Raw genomic sequence first — 19,480 nt, forward strand, 5'->3', positions numbered from 1 at the left:
TCTAACTTTTGGCTGCTAGACTCATCAATAATTCAAGGACGGTTATCTAGTCCAATCTCTGCAGTTGACTTCATCAATATTTTAGCTCATTCTCCAGAGCCCCGTTCCTTAGCAACCACATTCTCCCTGCTTTCCATGAGGACTACCGGGCTGCATGCTCCCTGTGCTCCACACTGTAGGTGCTGTCCGTGCTTCTCTGTGGTCAGGGGATGATCCCCCATGTCACCTGGAACTGACAGCCTTGGTCCTCACAGACCCAGGACTGATGCTGCACACAGGAGGCGTGTGTACACCACAGTGGGAGAGGGAGGGGGACTCAGTGGCAGGTCAGAGCCCCCACATGTCCACCCTCTACAGGAGCAAAGGGATAGGGAGGGAGAATTCTGGAACGAGGTCAGGGCATAGCTCCCTGCCGAAGATCACATGGGTCCTAGCCCTCTTGTCAGGCTAAAATGCTGGTTCCCTTTGTTGCCCAGGTGCAGTGGAGTCTTGTCTCCTGCATCAGCTGAGACGCCGGGCCGCCGGTTTCCTGCGAAGTGACAAGATGGCAGCCCTGTTCACCAAGGTGGGGAAGACATGCCCAGTGACTGGGGAGATTTGCCACAAGGTACAGGAGTTGCAGCAACAAGCAGAGGGCAGGTGAGCCCTGGACCAGCCCCTCCCTCCTTCCCCTGCTGCTCTCTCTGCTTGGCATTTGCTACTTTCAGGCTGACTTCCTGGGCCCCTTTCTTGCAGGGCCTTTTAGATGAGGGACCAGCCTAAGGGTTGGAGTTGGCTCCTTTTGTCTATAAACCCTACCCCTTACCTTCAACCCTCCTTCCCAGTCAGTTCCCCTGGTTCTTGTCTTATAGCACCAAACCTACTCCCAGTGCCCCCTGTCTAGGACTTAGCCCCTGAAGCCCTTTCCTTCTTTGCAGGAAAACCTCTGGGGGCAACCAGGAGGTCCTGAGAAGACAGGGTTCTGCCAGCAGCAGGGCCCCAGCCCTCAGCCCACAGGCCCTGAAACACTTATGGGTACGGACAGCGCTCATCGAGAAGGTGCTGGATAGGGTCGTGCAGTACCTTGTGGAGAACTGCAGGTGACCACCCATCTCCCCAGCAGCCCAGCCCACATCGTGCACGACTGTCCATACAATCTGTAGGCTTGCCCTGGCGGCCCCACAGCACTCCCAAAGCAGAGGCCACACCAGGCATCCCACCAAGCTCCCATGTCTTCTTTGTGACTGGCATGAATTTGGTTTTTGTGTGATGTTCACACTTGGTGAGCTTGACTGCCCTGGAGCAAGTTTGGGAGCTTAGCAGTCACCTGTCTTTCTCTCCCCCTGGCAGCAAGTACTACGAGAAGGAGGCATTATTGGCAGACCCTGTGTTTGGCCCCATCTTGGCCTCTCTTCTAGGTGAGCCTGGGAGTGGAGAGGCCTATGCTGGGCCAGTGAGGACAATAGGGCCGGTGCTGAGGGGGCACCATCTGAGCTGGCTGTCCCTGTCTCCGCAGTGGGACCCTGTGCCTTGGAGTATACCAAGCTCAAGACAGCTGATCACTACTGGACTGACCCCTCTGCTGATGAGCTGGTCCAGAGGCACCGTATCCGGGGCCCCCCTAATCGCCAGGACTCCCCTGCAAAGCGCCCAGCCTTAGGAGTAGGTACCCCTCACCCCACCCCTTATGCTCTTCCAGGCCATGCCCCTGGGTCTGTAGGGAGGGGAGAATGGCCTTTTCCCTACACTGGTACTTATGTAAATGCCAGAGGCACACAGCTGGTCTGCGGCTAAGGAGCAGATAGTGGGTGACTGAGAGGAAACCCCTCAGGTCAGCCAGAGAGGATCTGCATGAAAACCTAGAGTTCTCACCACCCAAGACTGATTTCCCAGGGCTGTGGACTGAGCTGTGCCTTTACATGCAGATCCGGAAGCGGCACTCGAGTGGCAGCGCGTCGGAGGACAGACTAGCTGCTTGCGCCCGTGAGTATGTGGAGTCCCTGCATCAGAACTCAAGGACGCGACTGCTCTATGGCAAGAACAACGTGCTGGTGCAGCCGGTAGGAAAGCCCACGCCTCTCTCTCTTCTGAAGGCCCCAGGACTGTAGCCTTCCAGCCACTTTCACCCCTTTCCTTAGTGGTTTGACTGGAAAGAAAGGGAGATGAGCACCTTCTGCCACTCCCCTGCTTCACATGTCTCATGCCCAGCCTTGAGCTGGTGGGAGCCACGAGTGGCTTTTTCTCTGGCCAGCTGAGATCCAGGTGTCCGGGGGGACCAGTAGGCAGGGTGAGTGCCCAGCTTGGGTATGGCTCTCTCAGAACACACCTGACATGCAGGAGCCTAAGAGGATAAGGCAAGTCACAGCAGGTCAGCCAGGGAAGGGAGACACCCAAGTCTGTGTGTAGCCCGTGTTCTCTCCTGTGGTGGCTACCCAGCCACAGTCCAAGACTCTGCTGCTGGTCTAGATGGGCTCCCTGCTCCCCCCAGAGCTTACCGTCCTTCAGTTATCCCCAGGAGCCTTCTGGTTCCTTGCTGTCTCTGTCTTTGGGTGTGTATCTTCTCTACAGAAGGAAGACATGGAGGCCGTCCCTGGCTACCTTTCCCTACACCAGTCTGCAGACAGTCTGACTTTGAAGTGGACCCCCAACCAGCTCATGAATGGGACTCTGGGTGACTCTGAGCTGGAAAAGAGGTGGGGGCTTTGGGACTCACTTTCAGGATCCAGGGAGGGGAGTGGGGGCATGCCCCCCTCCCCCCCAGGCAGGGGGCTAGGGAGACCCAGCTTGGTCTAGGAGGCAGGCCTCACTCCTCATGCAAATGCCAAGAATTGAAGGAAGAGGCTACCTGGAGAGAGTCCCAAACTATCTGAGATTGAGCCAGGCCTGGACATGAAGAGGTTTCTCTGAGCCAACCTCTAGGCAGCTGAGACTGCCAGGCACTGTGCCATGAGGACAGCACAAGTCCAGAGGGACTTGGCTGGCAGGGGTCCTGTCTTGGCTATGGTCATCCTGTCTTCAGGGTAGTATCGTGGGTATTGGGGCTGGGAAATGTGGAATGCAGGATGTCTGGTCTTGGGATATAGCCATACCTATTCTGGTTCCTTTCCAGTGTTTACTGGGACTATGCCCTGGTTGTGCCCTTCAGTCAGATCGTCTGCATCCACTGCCACCAGCAAAGTGAGCCTCCCCTGTCCTGGCGTTGGAGGGAAGGGAGAGAGACGCCTTCTCCCAGCTGTGCATAGTGCATGCCCTGTCAGACATTTGTCTTCCTCCTGTCACCATGCTTCAACCCCACCGTCCTCCTACTCAGCCTGAGCAGTGCCTGACTGACTTGGCTGCAGTGATGGCTGGGGGATCTCGGGGCAACCCCAGCCTCACTCAGCCATGTTCACCCCCAGAGAGCGGTGGCACACTCGTGCTGGTGAGCCAGGATGGCATCCAGAGGCCACCACTGCACTTTCCCCAAGGAGGACATCTCCTGTCCTTTCTGTCCTGCCTGGAGAATGGGCTTCTGCCTCGAGGACAGCTTGAGCCCCCACTCTGGACCCAGCAGGGAAAGGTACCACAGGGTTTGGGGGGCTCTGAGTGGACAGATGTGTGTGTGAGGGGGTTTCTCTGCTACCTCCCTTCCTCTCCCTACTTGAAGTTGTAAGGGTGGCCTTGGGTGGGACCCTGGGCCAGACTCTGCCTTGAATAGCTGACCATCCTCCCCCTCCACAGGGGAAGGTGTTCCCCAAGCTCCGGAAACGCAGCAGCATGCGGTCCGTAGACGTGGAGGAGATGGGCATGGGGCGGGCCACAGACTACGTGTTCCGGATCATTTACCCCGGCCACAGGCACGAGCACAGTGAGTGTCCGAGCTTCGTCCGTGGAGGAGAAGAGAAAGGCATGCAGGGAGGTGGGGGAGCACAGCGTCACCCAGGAGGGGCGGCGGCAGGCCCACTGAACAGGCCAGCTTAAGACGAGAGGGTCATTACTTAGACCCTCACTGGACCTCTTTCCCAAAAATCATCCTTCTGAAAAGTTGCTCTTCCACCTAGCTTCTTCCCCTGCTTCTTCACCCTGAGGCTCTTGGCTCCACAGATCTAGGCATCACAATATTCTCTTAGTCATTCTGTTGTGCCCCTCCTCAGGAAAAAAAAATGTGGGGGGACTAGAGACAGAAAGTGGAGAACTCTCCATTTCTCCCTGGCCTTCCTCCTGCCCTCCACAAGGCAGCCTAGGCGTGGGCTCAAGTGCTTCTTTTTTTGACAGTACAAATTGTCCTCTGACCCCACTAGAGCCAGAAACAGTAGCGCATCCCGGCTACTGATGGAGGCCCTTCGACTGGAGTTGGGGGGTACATCTGCAAAGGATGAGACTTGCGGTGGCCGGGGGATTTGGGGGGTATGGAGACTGAAACATGGTTTTGCCCTCATGGTCCTGTCTGCCCTGAACTCGCATCTCCAGACCCGAGGGGCCTGTCTCTAGGTATCTACCAACACCAGAGCTCCCTGTGTGGTCAGCATGCTGTTGCTACTTACTCATGGGTTGCTCTGGGTCAGACTTGTGGAGCTGGGGGTTAAGGCCAGGGAATTTGCCAGCCCAGAGCAATCACTTACTGCCCGCTAGACCACCTGCTCCCTAAATTTCCTAACTTGTGCCAATAAGTTGTCAACAAGTTGTGTCTGTATTAATGGACAGATTCCCTAGAAGGCAGACACTTAACCACAGCACAAGTAGGCCTCGCAGTTTGGAGGACCCATGGGTGGGAGGAGAATCCCATTCCCCTGCCAGACGTGCCTGATTAGGAGACACATCTTTTGTCAGAATGTATTTGCAAACCTGCCATTTAATCTCAGGCTTTTGCTTGGCTTTGATTATTCAGTCTGTACTTCCTCTCTTCAAACCTTGGCATTTCCCAGTTCTGGTCATTTTACTTCAAGAGCCGCTTCCCCGGAGGGCCAGCCAGAGCACCCAGGAGCTGACACCTAGTGGGCGACTCAGGCTCTTCACGAGCAGCTCTGGGAAAACCCTTGGAGGAGAAGGTTGGATTTATAGTCTGAAGGGAGGGTTTGGAGTAGTCTTCAGATTTGATCGAGTCTGACCATGACTGGAGCTGAATGGTCAGGCTCATCTGCCGGCAGTTGTGCCCAGCCTCAGCCAGGCCTGGTGAGCTCCTGAGCTGCCCGCCTGCCATACGCAGTGCCCACCTTTCACTCTCCCTCCCCATCAGTTCTCTCTCTCCTTCTTCCTAGAGAGGCCCCCTAAGAGTGGAGCTCTGTGGCCGCTGCCTGCCCCTCTCTTCCCTCCTCTCCACGATAAATCACCGAGTGGGTGCAGGTAGAATTCTCACTTGCCAAATGGATCATCCAAGAGCTCTCAGGATGCCCTCTTCATGCCCTGCAGGCTCAAAGAGACCCAGACTCTATTCTGCTCCCCAGGAGGGAGTCTGGGGACGAGGGTCCTCATGCCTCTGCCTCTCTCGCTGTTCTCTTTGAGCAGTCACTATTAACTACCACCACCTAGCGGCCAGCCGCGCGGCCTCGGTGGACGATGATGAGGAAGAGGAGGATAAACTGCACGCGATGCTCTCAATGATCTGCTCGCGGAACCTCACAGCTCCCAATCCGATGAAAGGTTTTTATCCCATCCCCCTCCCTGCTCCACCCCACTTCCCACCCCACCCCCTGGGCCCACCTGCCACCCATCGCAGGGGCTCCAACGGCAGTGTTGGCATTATGGGACTTGTGACCGGGGCGGTTCCTTCTAATAGGAGGCAGGTCAGGGTGAGTGGTAGGAGGTGCTGGCAAGCAGAGGAGACGGGACAAAGAGCAATTGGCTGTGGGCTCCCTGTTAATTCTGTGGCTCCCTGTTAATTCTGTGGGTCTATAAGGAGAGGGCTTCACACCTGAGGGAGGACCCAGCAGTAGGAAGTTTTGGTTATTAGGTTGTTTCTAGAGAACCCTGAATGGCTCTCTCAGCCCTAGTTACACTCCTGAGGGCCATGCTGGCAAATCCAAGACTGTCTCTTTCTGTCCTGCTGGCTGGAAAGACCAGCCTCTGGACCATGTTCCTCTGACTTCTGGCTTAACTGAGGCAGGACAGAGGTACCAGATCCTTCCTGGCCAGGGGCGGGGTTGGACAGGTCGTGAGGATGAGTCTGTGGGTCATATGAGAGTTGGGGTCACCATGGAAAGAGACCCAAGGCAGTTTCCCACAGCCCTGAGGGCTGCAGTAGGCACTGCCCAGTGCTTTAGCATGAGATCTAGAACCCTCTGTGCTGAGGCTATAAGCAGTTGTGTTCCCACCCTCATCGACCTCAAAGTCCCCCATCCCTTCATTGTGACAGCACAATACAGGGCCCGCAGTGCTCATTCCTCTGTCCACTGCCTGTCTTTCTCTGCACAGAACTAGGTTGGTAGAAAGGAAGCCCTACTCTTTCTTGGGGAGTGATCAGTCTAGAAAATGAGGGCTAGGCTGGGATGCCTGAAGGAAGACTGGTTTTGAAGGAGTTGAGGCAGTTCTTTGGGTTTAGGGGAACTTCCCATCCCTAACCATTCTCATGCCACAGAATTAATTTCTTCTCCCCTTTTGCTCTCCCTCCAGAGGGCATCTAAAGAATATGTCAAATACTCTCCTTATGTATCCACAAAGTTTTACCAAAGACCCCACTTCCTTAGTTTAGCCACCAAGCCAGTAATGAGTCTCCCAGTCCCTAAGCAACCTACCTACCTAGGTCTGTGGCTTAGAACACATCTGCCACCTACATTTTCAGCACAACCCTGCCTGACGCCCTGTACTCCACCACATACCTGCCCTTGTATCCCAGCCCTGCCGATAGGAGCCTGAAGGACAGTTCCAGTTAGGAACAGCAGAGCCTCACTGGTGGCGTTCATTGCTTGCACACAGCCTGACATCTGGTTCCAAGCAGACCTGGGCTTGGTGCTAATGCTTAGGTTAACTGACTCTGAATACTGTGGGAAGGCTGAATCTAAAGAGAGCCAGGGAACCCTTCTTGCCCCATGAACTGGTAGCCAGGCTGGAAACTGTGGGATCCAAACAGAGCCCCTGTTTCAGCAGACTTGGTGAAAGCAAGCCATCCCTGAGTAGTCTTAGAGCTATGACCTCTAGGGCCAGAGAAACGTTCAGGCCCAGAGACCTCAAGGCTTGTCTGGGGTATCTTCTTGGGGAACTTGGGTGCTAGGCAAACCAAGTATATAGCCCCTGAACCCCCAATAATAGGAAAGGGGAGGAGAGCAGAATCAGCAGGTGGATGGTGTGTGAGCTTCCACCTCCACTCCAGTCCATAATGACAACACTGTTGAGTCCGTTCTGCTAGCCGTTGCTTTTCAGGCCTGCGACATGCTTGACTTGTGCATGTGAATCAAGTGGCGGGTGTCCAGACTCTCCTCTCCCCTCCCCACTTTTCCTGCTGCCACTCCCAGAGCAGAAATGCTGTTCACTCTAATTCTGCTTCAGGCCAGACACCTTTCACTCGGAGTGTTAGGGGCTGTGGGGTTCAACCACCCTGATGGTTTTGCTTCAAACTTTCCTCATGCTCAGAGGAGAGAGTCAGAGTCAAAGCTGGCCCAGCAGACCCCCATCTCCCATCCAGCCTGCTTCCCTTAGCCCAGTCACTCCAGAACTCCAGCTGTCTGCACCGGGTTAACTCAGACATGCAGTGTTCAGTGCTGATTGGTTCAGCTCCTTCCTGGAGAATTAAGGTGAAGAGCATTGACCCAGGAGACTTGCCTTGGTTGGGTCCTGCTTTCTGGGCATGAGCTTGTTTCCTCGTGTGCCCACTCTCTGTACTGGTGCCCCTCCCTCCTGTCCTGCCTGCCCGCCTGCTGCCTGCTGCCTGCCTGGCTGGGCCTGCTCCTACCTGGCTCCTCCCAGGACTGGCCTCTCCTGCCTGCTTCAGGGGCCTCAGCTGAGCTCCCGCCCTACCCCACCTGCATTTCACCTATCTTCCCTGCGCCCGCCCCCCGCCCCACCGCCCTGCCTTCTTCCCAGAGTCTCGGGCATGGCTTGCACGCTCTCACTACAGAGCCACAGTCCCTCCTCACCAAGTGTGTTCCCTTAATTTGCTTCCTGGTGGAGCTGAAGGACCAAATCTTTACAATTACAGTCACGGGGTCTGGGAATAGAGCCCCAGGACCAAGACAGTGTAGCCCACAAGGGGACTTGAGGGTCTCAGCCTAGCCCTCTCCATTAACACACACCCAGCTGGAGTCTTGCTCCTACAAAAACCGGAGCTAGGTCTGCTCCAGACTCAGAGCAGGCCAGGGCCCAGGCCAGGATTCACAGGGAAAAGTACTGCTTGTAAGAAATCTCTTCATTCCACACATAGCTCTCTTGCTTGTTTCTTCTTCCTTCCTTTCTACTCTCTCCTCCCTCCTGGCATCATCTCCCAGTCCTTTTACTTCCTGCCCTCACTTTCCTTCACCTTCGTGACTCACTGGCCCTGCGGGAGCATCTCCCGTGAGCAGTGCCCTGCTCCACCCCGCCTTGGAAGCTCTCAGGGTCTTGAGTTCTAAGTCAGACCAGCTGAGCTGGGTGAGCAGGCTCCATCTTCTGCTGGTGTAGCTATGTCCAAGGAGCTGTCTTCTGAGGCTGCACCAGGGCACATTCTTCTGGATGGTGGAACTGTGTGCTCAGCCTTCTCCCTCATCCTCACAGCAGTTCGGCAGCCCTTGCTACTGGCTGCCTATGTGTTTGTGGGAGGCCACCATGCAGTTAGAGTAGGTGGGGATGGTAAACCCAGGAAGTCCTCACCGAGCTGGCAGCAGGGGTGCCTGACCTGGGCGCATTGCTTCTGCTTAGCAACTCGCCACCAACTCTAGAACCCCTCAGAGGAGCTAGGTTTGCAGACCAGGACAGGTGGCTCAGGGCTCCTCAGGGAGACTCCCTGGCATAGGAAGGTTCAAAGTTTGCAGCATTCCAGGCACCTGCCTGTGCATCTCAGTTTGCTCAAAAGGACCAGGCTGAATCCTTGAGGGCCAAGCTAGTTGGCGGCATTTTAGAGAACTCAGGCTTTTATTGTTCCTCAGGCTCAATTCTTTCTTTTCCCTCTAGAAAAGTTAATGTTTATTCCATTGCTGATAGCAAGATGGAAAGACAATCATCCATGACTCAAAGTATTTTGTCACATGCAGAAAGGCCAAGTGGAAGCTGGGAAGTGTGAAGAGCCCTCTTTTTCTACCATTTCCATTCCGGGCTCTGAACCAGGCATGGTTTTCCAATGGTGACTTCATGCTGCAGCTCTGGGTACAGAGGTGGGCATACTACAGCGTGCTTCGGGGAGAGACCTGCCAGGTCCTAACTGTGTCCCCTTTCTGCCTTCAGATGCTGGCGACATGATAGAGATGCAGGGCTTTGGGCCCAGCCTGCCAGCCTGGAACCTGGAGCCCCTGTGCAGCCAGGGCTCTTCCTGCCTCTCCTGCTCTACCAGCAGCTCTCCATATGTAACCCCCAGCCACTGCAGCTGTGTGCCCGACCGGTGAGTGGGCAGAGCCCAGAGCACCAACTCCTCTTGGGTTTGTCTGTCCATAAGCATGTGTCATTCTGTCCTTAGAGGTTGTGTCACATGCCTGGCAGGATAGCCTCAAGGTGGACAGGTCTGAGTTAGAATTTCATTTCTGCTACCATGTGATTTTGTTCAGTTTTTGAGTCTTTATAAGCCTCTACATTCCTGAGCCTCACTTTCCTCACCTGTGTAATAGGGGCAATACCTGCTCCCTAAGATACTTGTGAAGACTGAATGATACACGTAACTCATGTGAGTGCCCAGAGCTCTACCTGGCCCATAGGAGGTGATCAGTACTTGTAAGCACATCTGTCCATGTGGACATCCTGCCATCAGACTGTTCATCTGCGGATGTGCAGTGGCGATCTGGGCACCTGCCAGGAGACGTGTGTGATGGCATTTGAGTGAGGATCCTTTGCCAGCATATGTTGTTGCTAGGCGCTCTCTTTACCTGTTCTCCTGATGACCCCGAGATGATTCTCTCCACTTTCACATGAGGAAACCCAGATTCACTAATGTGAATTTAGTTGCCCGAGGTCCTTCGGGTGGTTGGAGGCTACACTGGGCCCCAAGCAGCTCTATCCAGGTGCTTGGCAGGGGTGGGGAGCCGGCTATGTGCTGCTGGGCCGTGGATCCTGCTCTCTCTGCCACCCTGAGAACCTGGCTAGAATGTCCTTCTCATCTTCCTCTCGCTAGAGGGGCCATAGCTCTCTCCCCTCTGAGCCAGGTTGTCTTTGCAGGTTGCCCCTTAGGCTACTATGTGAGAGCATGAAGAGGCAGATCGTTTCCCGGGCCTTCTATGGCTGTGAGTGTGGGGTGAGGTGGGGCTGTGAGGGGTGGGGGAGGGGCAGGCACAGTGGCCACAGGTCCCTGGCTCTCCCTGTTCCCCGCAGGGCTGGCCTACTGTCGCCACCTGTCCACAGTGCGGACCCACCTGTCAGCGCTAGTGCATCACAACATCATCCCACCTGCCCGGCCCCCAGGAGCCTCTGGGGGCCTCACCAAGGATGTGTGGAGCAAGTACCAGAAGGATGAAAAGGTGCGCACTCTAGGGGCCAGTCAGTGCAGAGCAGCCTGCTCCGGGAGCAGCTCTGCACACCAAATGGGCATTCGGATAAAACACAGTAGCTGTCAGCTTGGCAGGCTGGGGCTGATGACCATGGCTCGGGTCACGGTAGACTCTCGGACAGTTGGATCTGTGGGTTTCCATGGAACCCAGCCTGGTTCTGTTTTGCTTCCGCATTACTCTGCAGCCTTGGGCAAACCTCTGCATCTCTCTGGGCTCTGTTTTCTGCCCTGGAAGGAAAGAGGGTTGAAGAAGTTAATCCAGCACTAGTCTGGGGTGGAGAGGACGTGACCACCCCAAAGTGGGGTTTGCCTGGGCTTCGGTGGAGTGTATTAACGTCCCCCTCAGTTACCCATGGGATTGGGCCACACAGCTGGGCTGCAGTGACCAGGGGGACATTCTTTACTGTCTTGATTCCTTAGAACTACAAAGAACTGGAGCTGCTGCGGCAAGTTTACTACGGAGGTGTGGAGCATGAGATTCGCAAGGAAGTCTGGCCCTTTCTGCTTGGCCACTACAAGTTTGGCATGACCAAGAAGGAAATGGAGCAGGTAAGGGTAGCCCATTCCCATGAGGAAAAGCTAGGGAACTGGACCAAGGGACCTCAGGGAGGGGGGCTTTGAAAACCTCAGTTTCTTCCTAGCTGGAAAGAAATGAGAAGAAAATGTCAGTAGAGCAGCCCCGCTCCCTTCACCCCTGGGCCTGACCATAGTCCCCAGCTGTCCCAGACCCTGCAGAGAAGGGCTGGAGTACACCTCCCCCGATGGTCGTGGTGTGATCCAAGCGCAGGTGGACGCAGCTGTGGCAGCGAGGTACCAGCGGGTGTTGGCGGAGTGGAAGGCCTGTGAGGTGGTGGTGAGACAGCGGGAGCGGGAGGCTCACCCAGCCACACTCACCAAGTTCTCCTCAGGCAGCAGCATCGACAGCCACGTGCAGCGCCTCATCCACCGAGATTCTACCATCAGCAATGACGTGAGCCAGATGGAACCTGGGGGGTCAGGGTGGGGGTCACGGGCATTTTATTCACAGGAATCCTGACCACCAGCATAATCTCTAGTACTCCCTGCAGCGGAGCCCTGAGAGAATGGCTTAATATGTCTGTGCCCCATTTCTTCCCCCAGAAAGTGGGCTGACCCCTTGCTCTGGTGTTGCAGGAATAACGTGAGATAGTACATTGTGTTCTGTTTTAATGGACTAGAAGGGAAATGGATTTATGGGTATTTTAAAAAGTCCTCCTCCTGCCTCCTTGAGGTCTCCTCAAGGCCTGGAACAGGCAGGGTTCTAGTCTCAGGTCCACTAAGACAAGATGACTGACTTGTTACCCCTGGGCCTTAATGTCCCTCTCAGCTCTACTGTGCTGATTGTAGAGCTTCACCCGGAGCTGTTGACCAGAAACCAGGGAGCAGTTAGATCCATCGGTGTCCACTGGCAAGGTCTCCCTCCCACCACAGTGTTTAATCACCTCTCAGGGTTGACTGCAACGTCAGCTCAGAGCCTGCTTGGTTCTTCTGGGTGTTGTCCCTGCCTTTCTTTTGTGAATGGCAAGTCCCCAACTAGAGCCCAAGCAGAGCTGATACGAAGTTTCACTTTTGAAGACACTCTTCTATTAACTTACACTTTTCCTTTAAAATTGCTAGTTTAGCTAGGGTATGTTCTTGCTACTTTACTAAATCCTTGCTAACGTAAATGGAAAACTTAAGCTGGAGCAAGACTTAAAGAAATACAACTAACAAGGCACACTCCTTTCCATGAACCTTTTCTTCATCTCCCACTTGTGTGTCTGTTCTCTTTCTTTCTGGCTTTGGGTATTTGTGAAATCCTGAGTCTGTACCAGTGCCCCAGCTGCTCAGCTGGGACAGCAGTAGCTTTCCTTGTTGGCATGATCCTGAGGCTCTGGATTGCCTGGGATTCTCAGCCTCCCTTGATACAAATCCAGCAACACTGACGACGGCTTGCCCAAAGTGAAAACTACTTTTAGTTTCCTTTTCCCTAAATAAGAAAAGAAAATAATAGTCTATAGATCTCTTATGTTCCCTGTGACTGTTCCGTAGTGGCGTGGTGGTGGATGGTTTCCAATTGGTAGAATGTTTCCGTTTATTTCTTCCCCTTCCTCAGCTACTCTGAAGCTAATATAACTGATGAGGTACTTGCTGAAGAAGTTTTCCTTTCTTCTGAACAATTAGACTGGGGGAAAAAAAAAAATAAAAGAACTTGTTTTTCTTAACACCTCTAGCCTGTGGTCCTCCGAGTCTGCCTCAGCAGCCACACCAACCACCGACACACTCTTCTGACTCAAGGCAGCCTCAGGCCCTGCTTGGTGACTTTGGGTGTTTGTGAATGACACTTCGCTCTCACCGGCCCCCACGTGTCCAGCTCGTTGTCCTCCTTCCCTGCAGTAGCCACAGGAAGCCCTGGAATGCTTTATACTTTTTCTCATGCCTTAGGGAGAGGCCTGAGGAAGGGGCCAGAAGGCGAGGTCTGGTGCCCGGGGAAGCAGTGTCAGAGCCCAAGGGTAGAGAGTAGGGGTTGTGAAGAGAATTCTCCATTCCTCTCAGCTCTGACTCCAGGAAGGGAGGTGGGAGCTGAGGGAAGGTGTTGCGTGCAGGTGTGAGCCCCGCCATCTGTTCACCTCCATCAGGTGTTTATCTCTGTGGATGAACTGGAGCCCCCAAAGCCCCCAGGCACTGAAGATTCCAGACCAGAGCTTGAGCAGGAAGCGGGAGCTGGTTCCCTGGGAACCGCCATGGTAGAACAGCAGCAGTCAGTAGAGTTTGACTCTCCAGACTCAGGACTGCCTTCCTCTCGCAATTACTCCGTGACCTCGGGCATCCAGTCCAGCATAGACGAGGGCCAGAGTGTGGGCTTCGAGGAGGAGGACTGCGGTGCAGAGGAAGGCTCCGACGGACTGGGCCCTGCTGCCCACGCTTTCTCGTCGCCTGGCGATCCCACCCAAGAGAAGGCCTCTCGGACCAGTGAGCTGGAGGCAGGGGAGGAGCTTGCGGCTGTGTGTGCTGCTGCCTACACTGTATGTGGACGTTTCTGACATCCCAGGCTTGGGGATAGGCTGGTGGGGTGCAGAGTGGGGATGTGCCCTGACTGTCCTGGAGAGCAGCACTGAGCTTCCCCAGAGGACTCTTCCCCGAGTCCCTCGGTCTCCTGCTTTTGCTGCGTTCCTTTGTTTGGGCATCACCTCCAGCCCCCAGCTCACCCCTGAGGGCCCTCCACTCTTCCAGATAGAATTACTGGACACTGTGGCCTTAAACCTGCACCGCATAGACAAAGATGTGCAGCGATGTGATCGCAACTACTGGTACTTCACATCCCCCAACCTCGAGAGGCTCAGAGACATCATGTGCAGGTGCCACTGTGGGGCCCGGCTCACGGCGGGAGGCAGGGGCCCTGCCGCGCTCTCCTCCACCGAATCATGAACAGCTCCCTCTTTATGGAATGCTCTTTCCCTGTAATGCCACACCCCCACCTCTCTTCATTCTTAGAGGCTTTTCAGCTTTCAGTTCCTGCCCTACTTCTGCAGGAAGCCCTAACTGATTTCCCTCAGCCCAGGGCTCCCCAGTCCCAGCATTCCCAGGGGAGTCTAGCAGCATTCCCAGGGGAGGTCATTGTCACTTCCTGAGCCCCTGCATCCCCGGAGCACTGGGCTGTGGGTTGTTCTCTGCCCCAGCGCTTTAAGGAAAGTCTGCCTTCCGAGTGGAAGGCTGCTCTGGGGAGGGGGCGGTGCACACCCACGCTGACTCTGTCCCTGGCATTTCAGCTACGTGTGGGAGCACCTGGACGTGGGCTATGTGCAGGGCATGTGCGACCTGCTGGCACCTCTCCTGGTCATCCTGGACAATGGTGAGGGACTTGGGGGAGAGGGGTTCCCCCAGTGGGATTGGGATTGGGTTGACATAGCTGGTGACAGGAAAAGAAGCCTGCGAGGATCAGAAGGGTGGGGATGAAAAGCAGCTCTGATCTCTGGGCCATAGGACACCCCCTGTGAAGTGAGGTGTCAGGGCCTCCTGTGCTGCCATCTCACTCCAGTCTCCCCTCAGACCAGCTGGCCTACAGCTGCTTCAGCCACCTCATGAAGAGGATGAGCCAGAACTTTCCCAATGGGGGTGCCATGGACACCCATTTTGCCAACATGCGCTCCCTCATCCAGGTAAACTCCACAGCTGACTGGGCACCGCCAGGCTTGTTCATCGTTCACAGGGAGGCCAGGGAGCTTCAAAAATGTCCTTTATGTATAAACTGAATTTCATTTAAAAAAAAAAAAAAGATATTGTTTTCAATGTTACAAATTAAGGAGTGCCGGCTTGTGAATGCTTGTGCTCAAGAAAGTTCTGGTGAGTAGTGTGGTCAATGATGAAATCAAGCACCCAGAAAATGCTGTAACTCCAAAAAGAGTGCACCCCAAGGTGATGGAGGGGGCACATGTGCAGCTGTCAGACCACCTGGAAGAGCCCGGTAGGGGGACTTGAGGAGAGGGAGACCACCTGGGAGGCAGCATCAGGTCGGTCCGACCCCCTGTCTCTGTGCACACCAGATCCTGGACTCAGAGCTGTTTGAACTGATGCATCAGAATGGAGACTACACCCACTTCTACTTCTGTTACCGCTGGTTCCTGCTGGATTTTAAGAGAGGTAAGAGGGGCAGAGGGGAGGTCTCTCTTCCCCAAAGTCAGAGATTCTCAACCTTTACTGCCCTGGCTAAAGCAGTTCCAAACACTAGTTTTGGGAACATCTTTCAAACCAAATCTTCCCCAAGTACTAAGTCCTGTGCTGGGGTTGCGCTGGCTGATGAGAATGCAGGAGCGGCGTCTGCAGGAGCCCACTGTACAGGAATTCTAAGCGGAGGGTGGGGTCTTGCACTGGGGCATGGGCCCCCCTCCCCCACCTTGGGCCAGGTTGTGAGTAATGGGGAGTATCCCAGGACTCTGGCCCTTGGAGCTCTGTCTCCACACGTGGCTCTGTCGGAGGCCTGTGGGTAGCCAGGCTCACCTCAGGCCCTCGCTGTCCCTAGAGCTGCTGTATGAGGATGTGTTTGCTGTGTGGGAGGTGATCTGGGCAGCCCAGCACATCTCATCAGAGCACTTTGTCCTGTTCATTGCCCTGGCCCTGGTGGAGGCCTACCGTGAGATAATCCGTGACAACAACATGGACTTCACCGACATTATCAAGTTCTTCAATGGTAGGAGCTGGTCCAGCCATTCTGGCTGTCCCGGCGGGGACGTGGGAACCTCTACTCTTGGCCTGAGCTGGGCTGGAGGGACTTTCAGGAATGCCTGGTTGCTTCTGCATAAGCAGATGGAAATGGAATAGGGTGGGCACCACAGGGCCTCCCCCACCCCTCACCCCAGACGACTGTCCTGCCCCAGCGTCCCCACAGTTTATCTGTTTCTCCCAGAACGGGCTGAGCGTCACGACGCCCAGGAGATCCTGCGGATTGCCCGGGACCTCGTCCACAAGGTGCAGATGCTCATAGAAAACAAGTGAAGGCTGTAGCCAGGAGGCAGCAGCCTGCCAGAGCCTGGGCTGCAGGTCTCTGGGCCCTGCAGGGAGATGCAGGGATGTCACAGCCAAGACAGCCCTAACCCCCAGCCACTCTGCCTGCCCATCTCTGTTCCTAACAAAGTGCTGTGAGCCTGGGATCCGCCTCCGGGCAGTGCTGGCCCTGCAGGGCGAGTAAGGGAGCAGGATGCCCTCAGGTCAGGGCCAGGATGGGAGGGGTTGGCCTCAGGGAATGGCTCTTGGGGGACCCCCTTACTCTGTGCCCCTCAAATGCCTGGGAATAGCCCTACTGCCACCTGTAGCCTTGGCCTGGACTGTTGCCCATGTCATCTCCCAGGTCAGTCTAGCAGCTAGCGGGGCTGTACTTTTCTGGGCCCCACCACCTGATGAGGGTCGTGTGGGGCAAGGGGACTCTACTGTCTCTTCTGAAAGTCCCTTTGCAAGTCCTGTGCGTGTACGCGCACCAGCCGCCGCTGGAGCAGCCAGGACTGCTGTCAGTTTGGGCCTGTGTCCCAGGGACCTCAGGGGACCTGGGCTGCCTCTGGGCCCTCCCAAGACCGGGCAGCCAGGTGTGGGCCCTGGGTGGGAAGTGCCCACTTCAGTAGCACTGCCACTGCCACCTGAGATGACCCCATGCACCACCCCCCAGCTTGTACAGTGCACCCACGTGTATCTGTACAGTCTCACTGTTGTCACCCTGCTCTTGCTTTACGCATTAGCTGCATCCCTGAAAATGTAAATGACGCTTTTGCCAGCTGGATGACCTGGAATCTGGTGGGAGCATTTGCTCTCACAAGGAATCTCAGGATGGTTCTTCTGGGAGTCAATCCTGTCACAGCCTCCTCTCAGGGATAGGCCCAAAGTTTTTTGGTGGGGGCAGCCCATTGCTTAGCCCAGGCATCTTCTGAGTCCCTGGGGCTAAGGGAAGGTGAGGGTGAGTCTCTGACGAGAAGCAAGGCTAGCTCTGCCTTCCACATGCTTCTCAGGATGCCTAAGAGGCCAAGGGACCCAAAGACCCTCTTGGAGGAGCCTCACTTATGGAAGTGTTAGGAAGGGCCCAGCTCCTGACCCCAGGCCTAGGCACACTGCTTGCTCTGTCATCCCCACTTCCTTCCCTCCCTACCACCCCTCCCCGCCAACACATGCAGGCTAGGCCCCAGGGCAAGGCCACCCTGCCGCTAAGGTGTAGACTTCCTGCATCTGGAAAAGGGAAGGGTCCACAGCCCTCTGCATCCAGCACAGCCTCCCTAGCCCGCCCTTGCTCCTGGGGCACCACACAGCCTGTTTGGGAGCTCGCCTGCCCCGTTCCCACCCTGTCTCCGCCAAACACGGTGGCTGTTGTGCACCTGCCTTAGTGACACAGTGGTTTTGTGAGGAGCAGAATGTGTATGTTTTTGTTGTTTGGCTCAGAAACTATACTCTTCAATGTAACAGACCAATAAACATAGCATTTGGCAATGCTTGAGGCTCTGGGGGCTACTTGCGGGCTGGCGTTGGATAGTGAGTAATTTTATGCGTTGGGGAATTCTGTAAGTTACACTATGGAGGGCAAGAGGGCCAGCCCGACGCGGAAGGACGGCAGAAAGAGCCAGTTTCTAGGAGAGAGGGACCTCAGTTATGAACTGAATGAGGGGAGCTTGGTAGCCAGATCCCAAGTACTCAGGGAGAGCCCTTGGAGGCCCCTCACCCAGAGCCAGTGGTCCTAACACACCGACCAGTGGCTACAGCCTCTTGATGTGCAGGTCTTCCCCGCCCCTCCCCCTGTCCGCCTGCCCTCCTGCAACAGCCAGCTGGCGCTTGACTGGGAATCTGCAGGAGCCTCTTGGCCCTGCCAGCCAGTGAAGGACCCTGTCTCTCTGATTTTGACTCCTGACCGCTGACCACTGCCTTGAGATGCCTGCTTCAGGCTGGGGCAAGGGGGTGGAGGTGTCAGGAGGGGTCAAAACTGCTGGAGCATGGAAAGGGCCTGAGTAGAATGGGCTTTCTGCTGCCTTCCCCCACCCCTCAGCTCCACTGTCCCCATCGTGCAATATTCCAGGTAAAGGGCCATATGGCCAGGGGATCGGGGACACTGGCTTTCTGGGCATTTAGGGCCCTGTTGCCAGTTCACTAAGAGCTGCCCAAGCTAGGAAACCATTTGATGTCGGGAATCTTGGAGCCAGGGAACCTTAAAAGCCCTGTAGAATACCTTCCCATTCCTCAGGGGTGACTCCACTTGAAAGCTCACCAAATGCCCTTAATAGAACAGCCTGGAAGTGGACGGGGTTCTTCACACACTCCCACCTCTTCCTGCTCGGGCACAGCCAAGAGAGCAGGACGCACAAGCTAGGGTGCTGGTTGGTGTAGGGCACTGGAACCCTACACCAGAGGGTTCCAGTAGGGAACCCTCTACTCTGGAGCTAACACTTCCTCTCTTACAGAGCAGGAGCTGGCACATAGAAGCACCTGGATTCCTGTTTGGGACTTTTGTTCCATTACCCTGATCACAGGTGCTTCTTTTGTAGGCTTCAGCTGTGCTGAGGGACTATGCTTTGAGTACAGGAAGGGGAGCTTTGCTTACCCTTTAGATACAGTGGTAGCCTTCAGGTGATTTGGGGTCATTCCTGCCAGGGACATGGTCTTCATCTTTGTCCCAGGTCTGGGCACAGTGCTGACACCGTGTAGGTGCTCAGAAAGTAGTAACTCCTAACCCTCGGCCTTCCCTCAAGTGGAACGGACCCAGTTCTTCCTGAAACTACCAGCAGAGGGAGCTAGCATCTCACAAGTGAAAGGAACTGGCGCTATTGTGGGGCAACAGGGTGGGGCCCTGGGCCTAGGTTTCCTGAGGTTGGTCTTCTTCAGAGAATGGGACCCTAAGACTTTGGTGGCTACTGTTTCCTACCTTAAGGATAACCCCCCCCACACACACAGCTGCAGACCCACTCCCAGAAGCTGAGTCAGTTCCTTTGGTTTGGGGCTGGGGGCGGGGGGGGGGTGGGGGGGACGGGGAGAGGAGGGATACAGCAGGTGTCAGGAACTTAGAAAAGGCAGGAGAGGTCGCCTGCCAGGTGTCGCCCAGTCCAGCTTAGCTCCTGACCCCGTTCTTTCACCTCCCCCATTTGCTCCAGAGACAGCCTCCCAAAGAACTGGTTTACCCTAAACTGGGCAGAGATGTTAGAGGGCCAAGTCTTCCAGACCCAGCTCAGACCATGGCTTTTTGGCCCCTGACCTTCAGTCCTTCCTCTTCTTGTTCCTTTCCCTGAAGACAGCTAGTAAGCACTTCCCATAGGGCCTGTTCTCACAGCCGCAGAACATCCCCTCTCGAGAAGCCCCTCACCCATTGCGCACAGCAGGACCCTGACTAGAGACCCCAGGGCTGGGTGGGTGGCACTCACTTCCTGGGCCTGGGGAAAGGACTGCACGGTTGAGGTCTGACCGGCA

At 55.5% G+C, this 19,480-nt stretch overlaps 1 protein-coding gene across 2 annotated transcripts in view; it reads left to right on the top strand.

The window, feature by feature from the left end:
* The window catches only part of SGSM2 (small G protein signaling modulator 2), a gene marked incomplete at both ends in the record, with an annotated part of 40,569 nt that extends 24,524 nt beyond the window's left edge, over positions 1-16,045 (top strand). Inside the window, 22 exons of one of the 2 annotated variants that reach the window (XM_084238201.1) lie at positions 477-639; positions 918-1,079; positions 1,330-1,397; positions 1,496-1,641; positions 1,905-2,039; positions 2,548-2,672; positions 3,089-3,156; positions 3,378-3,538; positions 3,700-3,826; positions 5,464-5,598; positions 9,307-9,460; positions 10,228-10,292; positions 10,381-10,526; positions 10,976-11,104; positions 11,343-11,525; positions 13,192-13,578; positions 13,787-13,911; positions 14,323-14,405; positions 14,603-14,712; positions 15,097-15,193; positions 15,573-15,740; positions 15,957-16,045. In XM_084238201.1, the coding sequence (XP_084094327.1) occupies positions 477-639; positions 918-1,079; positions 1,330-1,397; positions 1,496-1,641; positions 1,905-2,039; positions 2,548-2,672; positions 3,089-3,156; positions 3,378-3,538; positions 3,700-3,826; positions 5,464-5,598; positions 9,307-9,460; positions 10,228-10,292; positions 10,381-10,526; positions 10,976-11,104; positions 11,343-11,525; positions 13,192-13,578; positions 13,787-13,911; positions 14,323-14,405; positions 14,603-14,712; positions 15,097-15,193; positions 15,573-15,740; positions 15,957-16,045 (3,026 nt within the window). The remainder of the gene's footprint in view (positions 1-476; positions 640-917; positions 1,080-1,329; positions 1,398-1,495; positions 1,642-1,904; positions 2,040-2,547; positions 2,673-3,088; positions 3,157-3,377; positions 3,539-3,699; positions 3,827-5,463; positions 5,599-9,306; positions 9,461-10,227; positions 10,293-10,380; positions 10,527-10,975; positions 11,105-11,342; positions 11,526-13,191; positions 13,579-13,786; positions 13,912-14,322; positions 14,406-14,602; positions 14,713-15,096; positions 15,194-15,572; positions 15,741-15,956) is intronic. The other variant, XM_084238202.1, reaches the window with a different exon arrangement.
* Positions 16,046-19,480: the final 3,435 nt, after the last annotated feature.

Source organism: Talpa europaea (genome assembly GCF_964194135.1).
Source record: "Talpa europaea genome assembly, chromosome: 7".
Taxonomy (NCBI): Eukaryota; Metazoa; Chordata; class Mammalia; order Eulipotyphla; family Talpidae; genus Talpa; species Talpa europaea.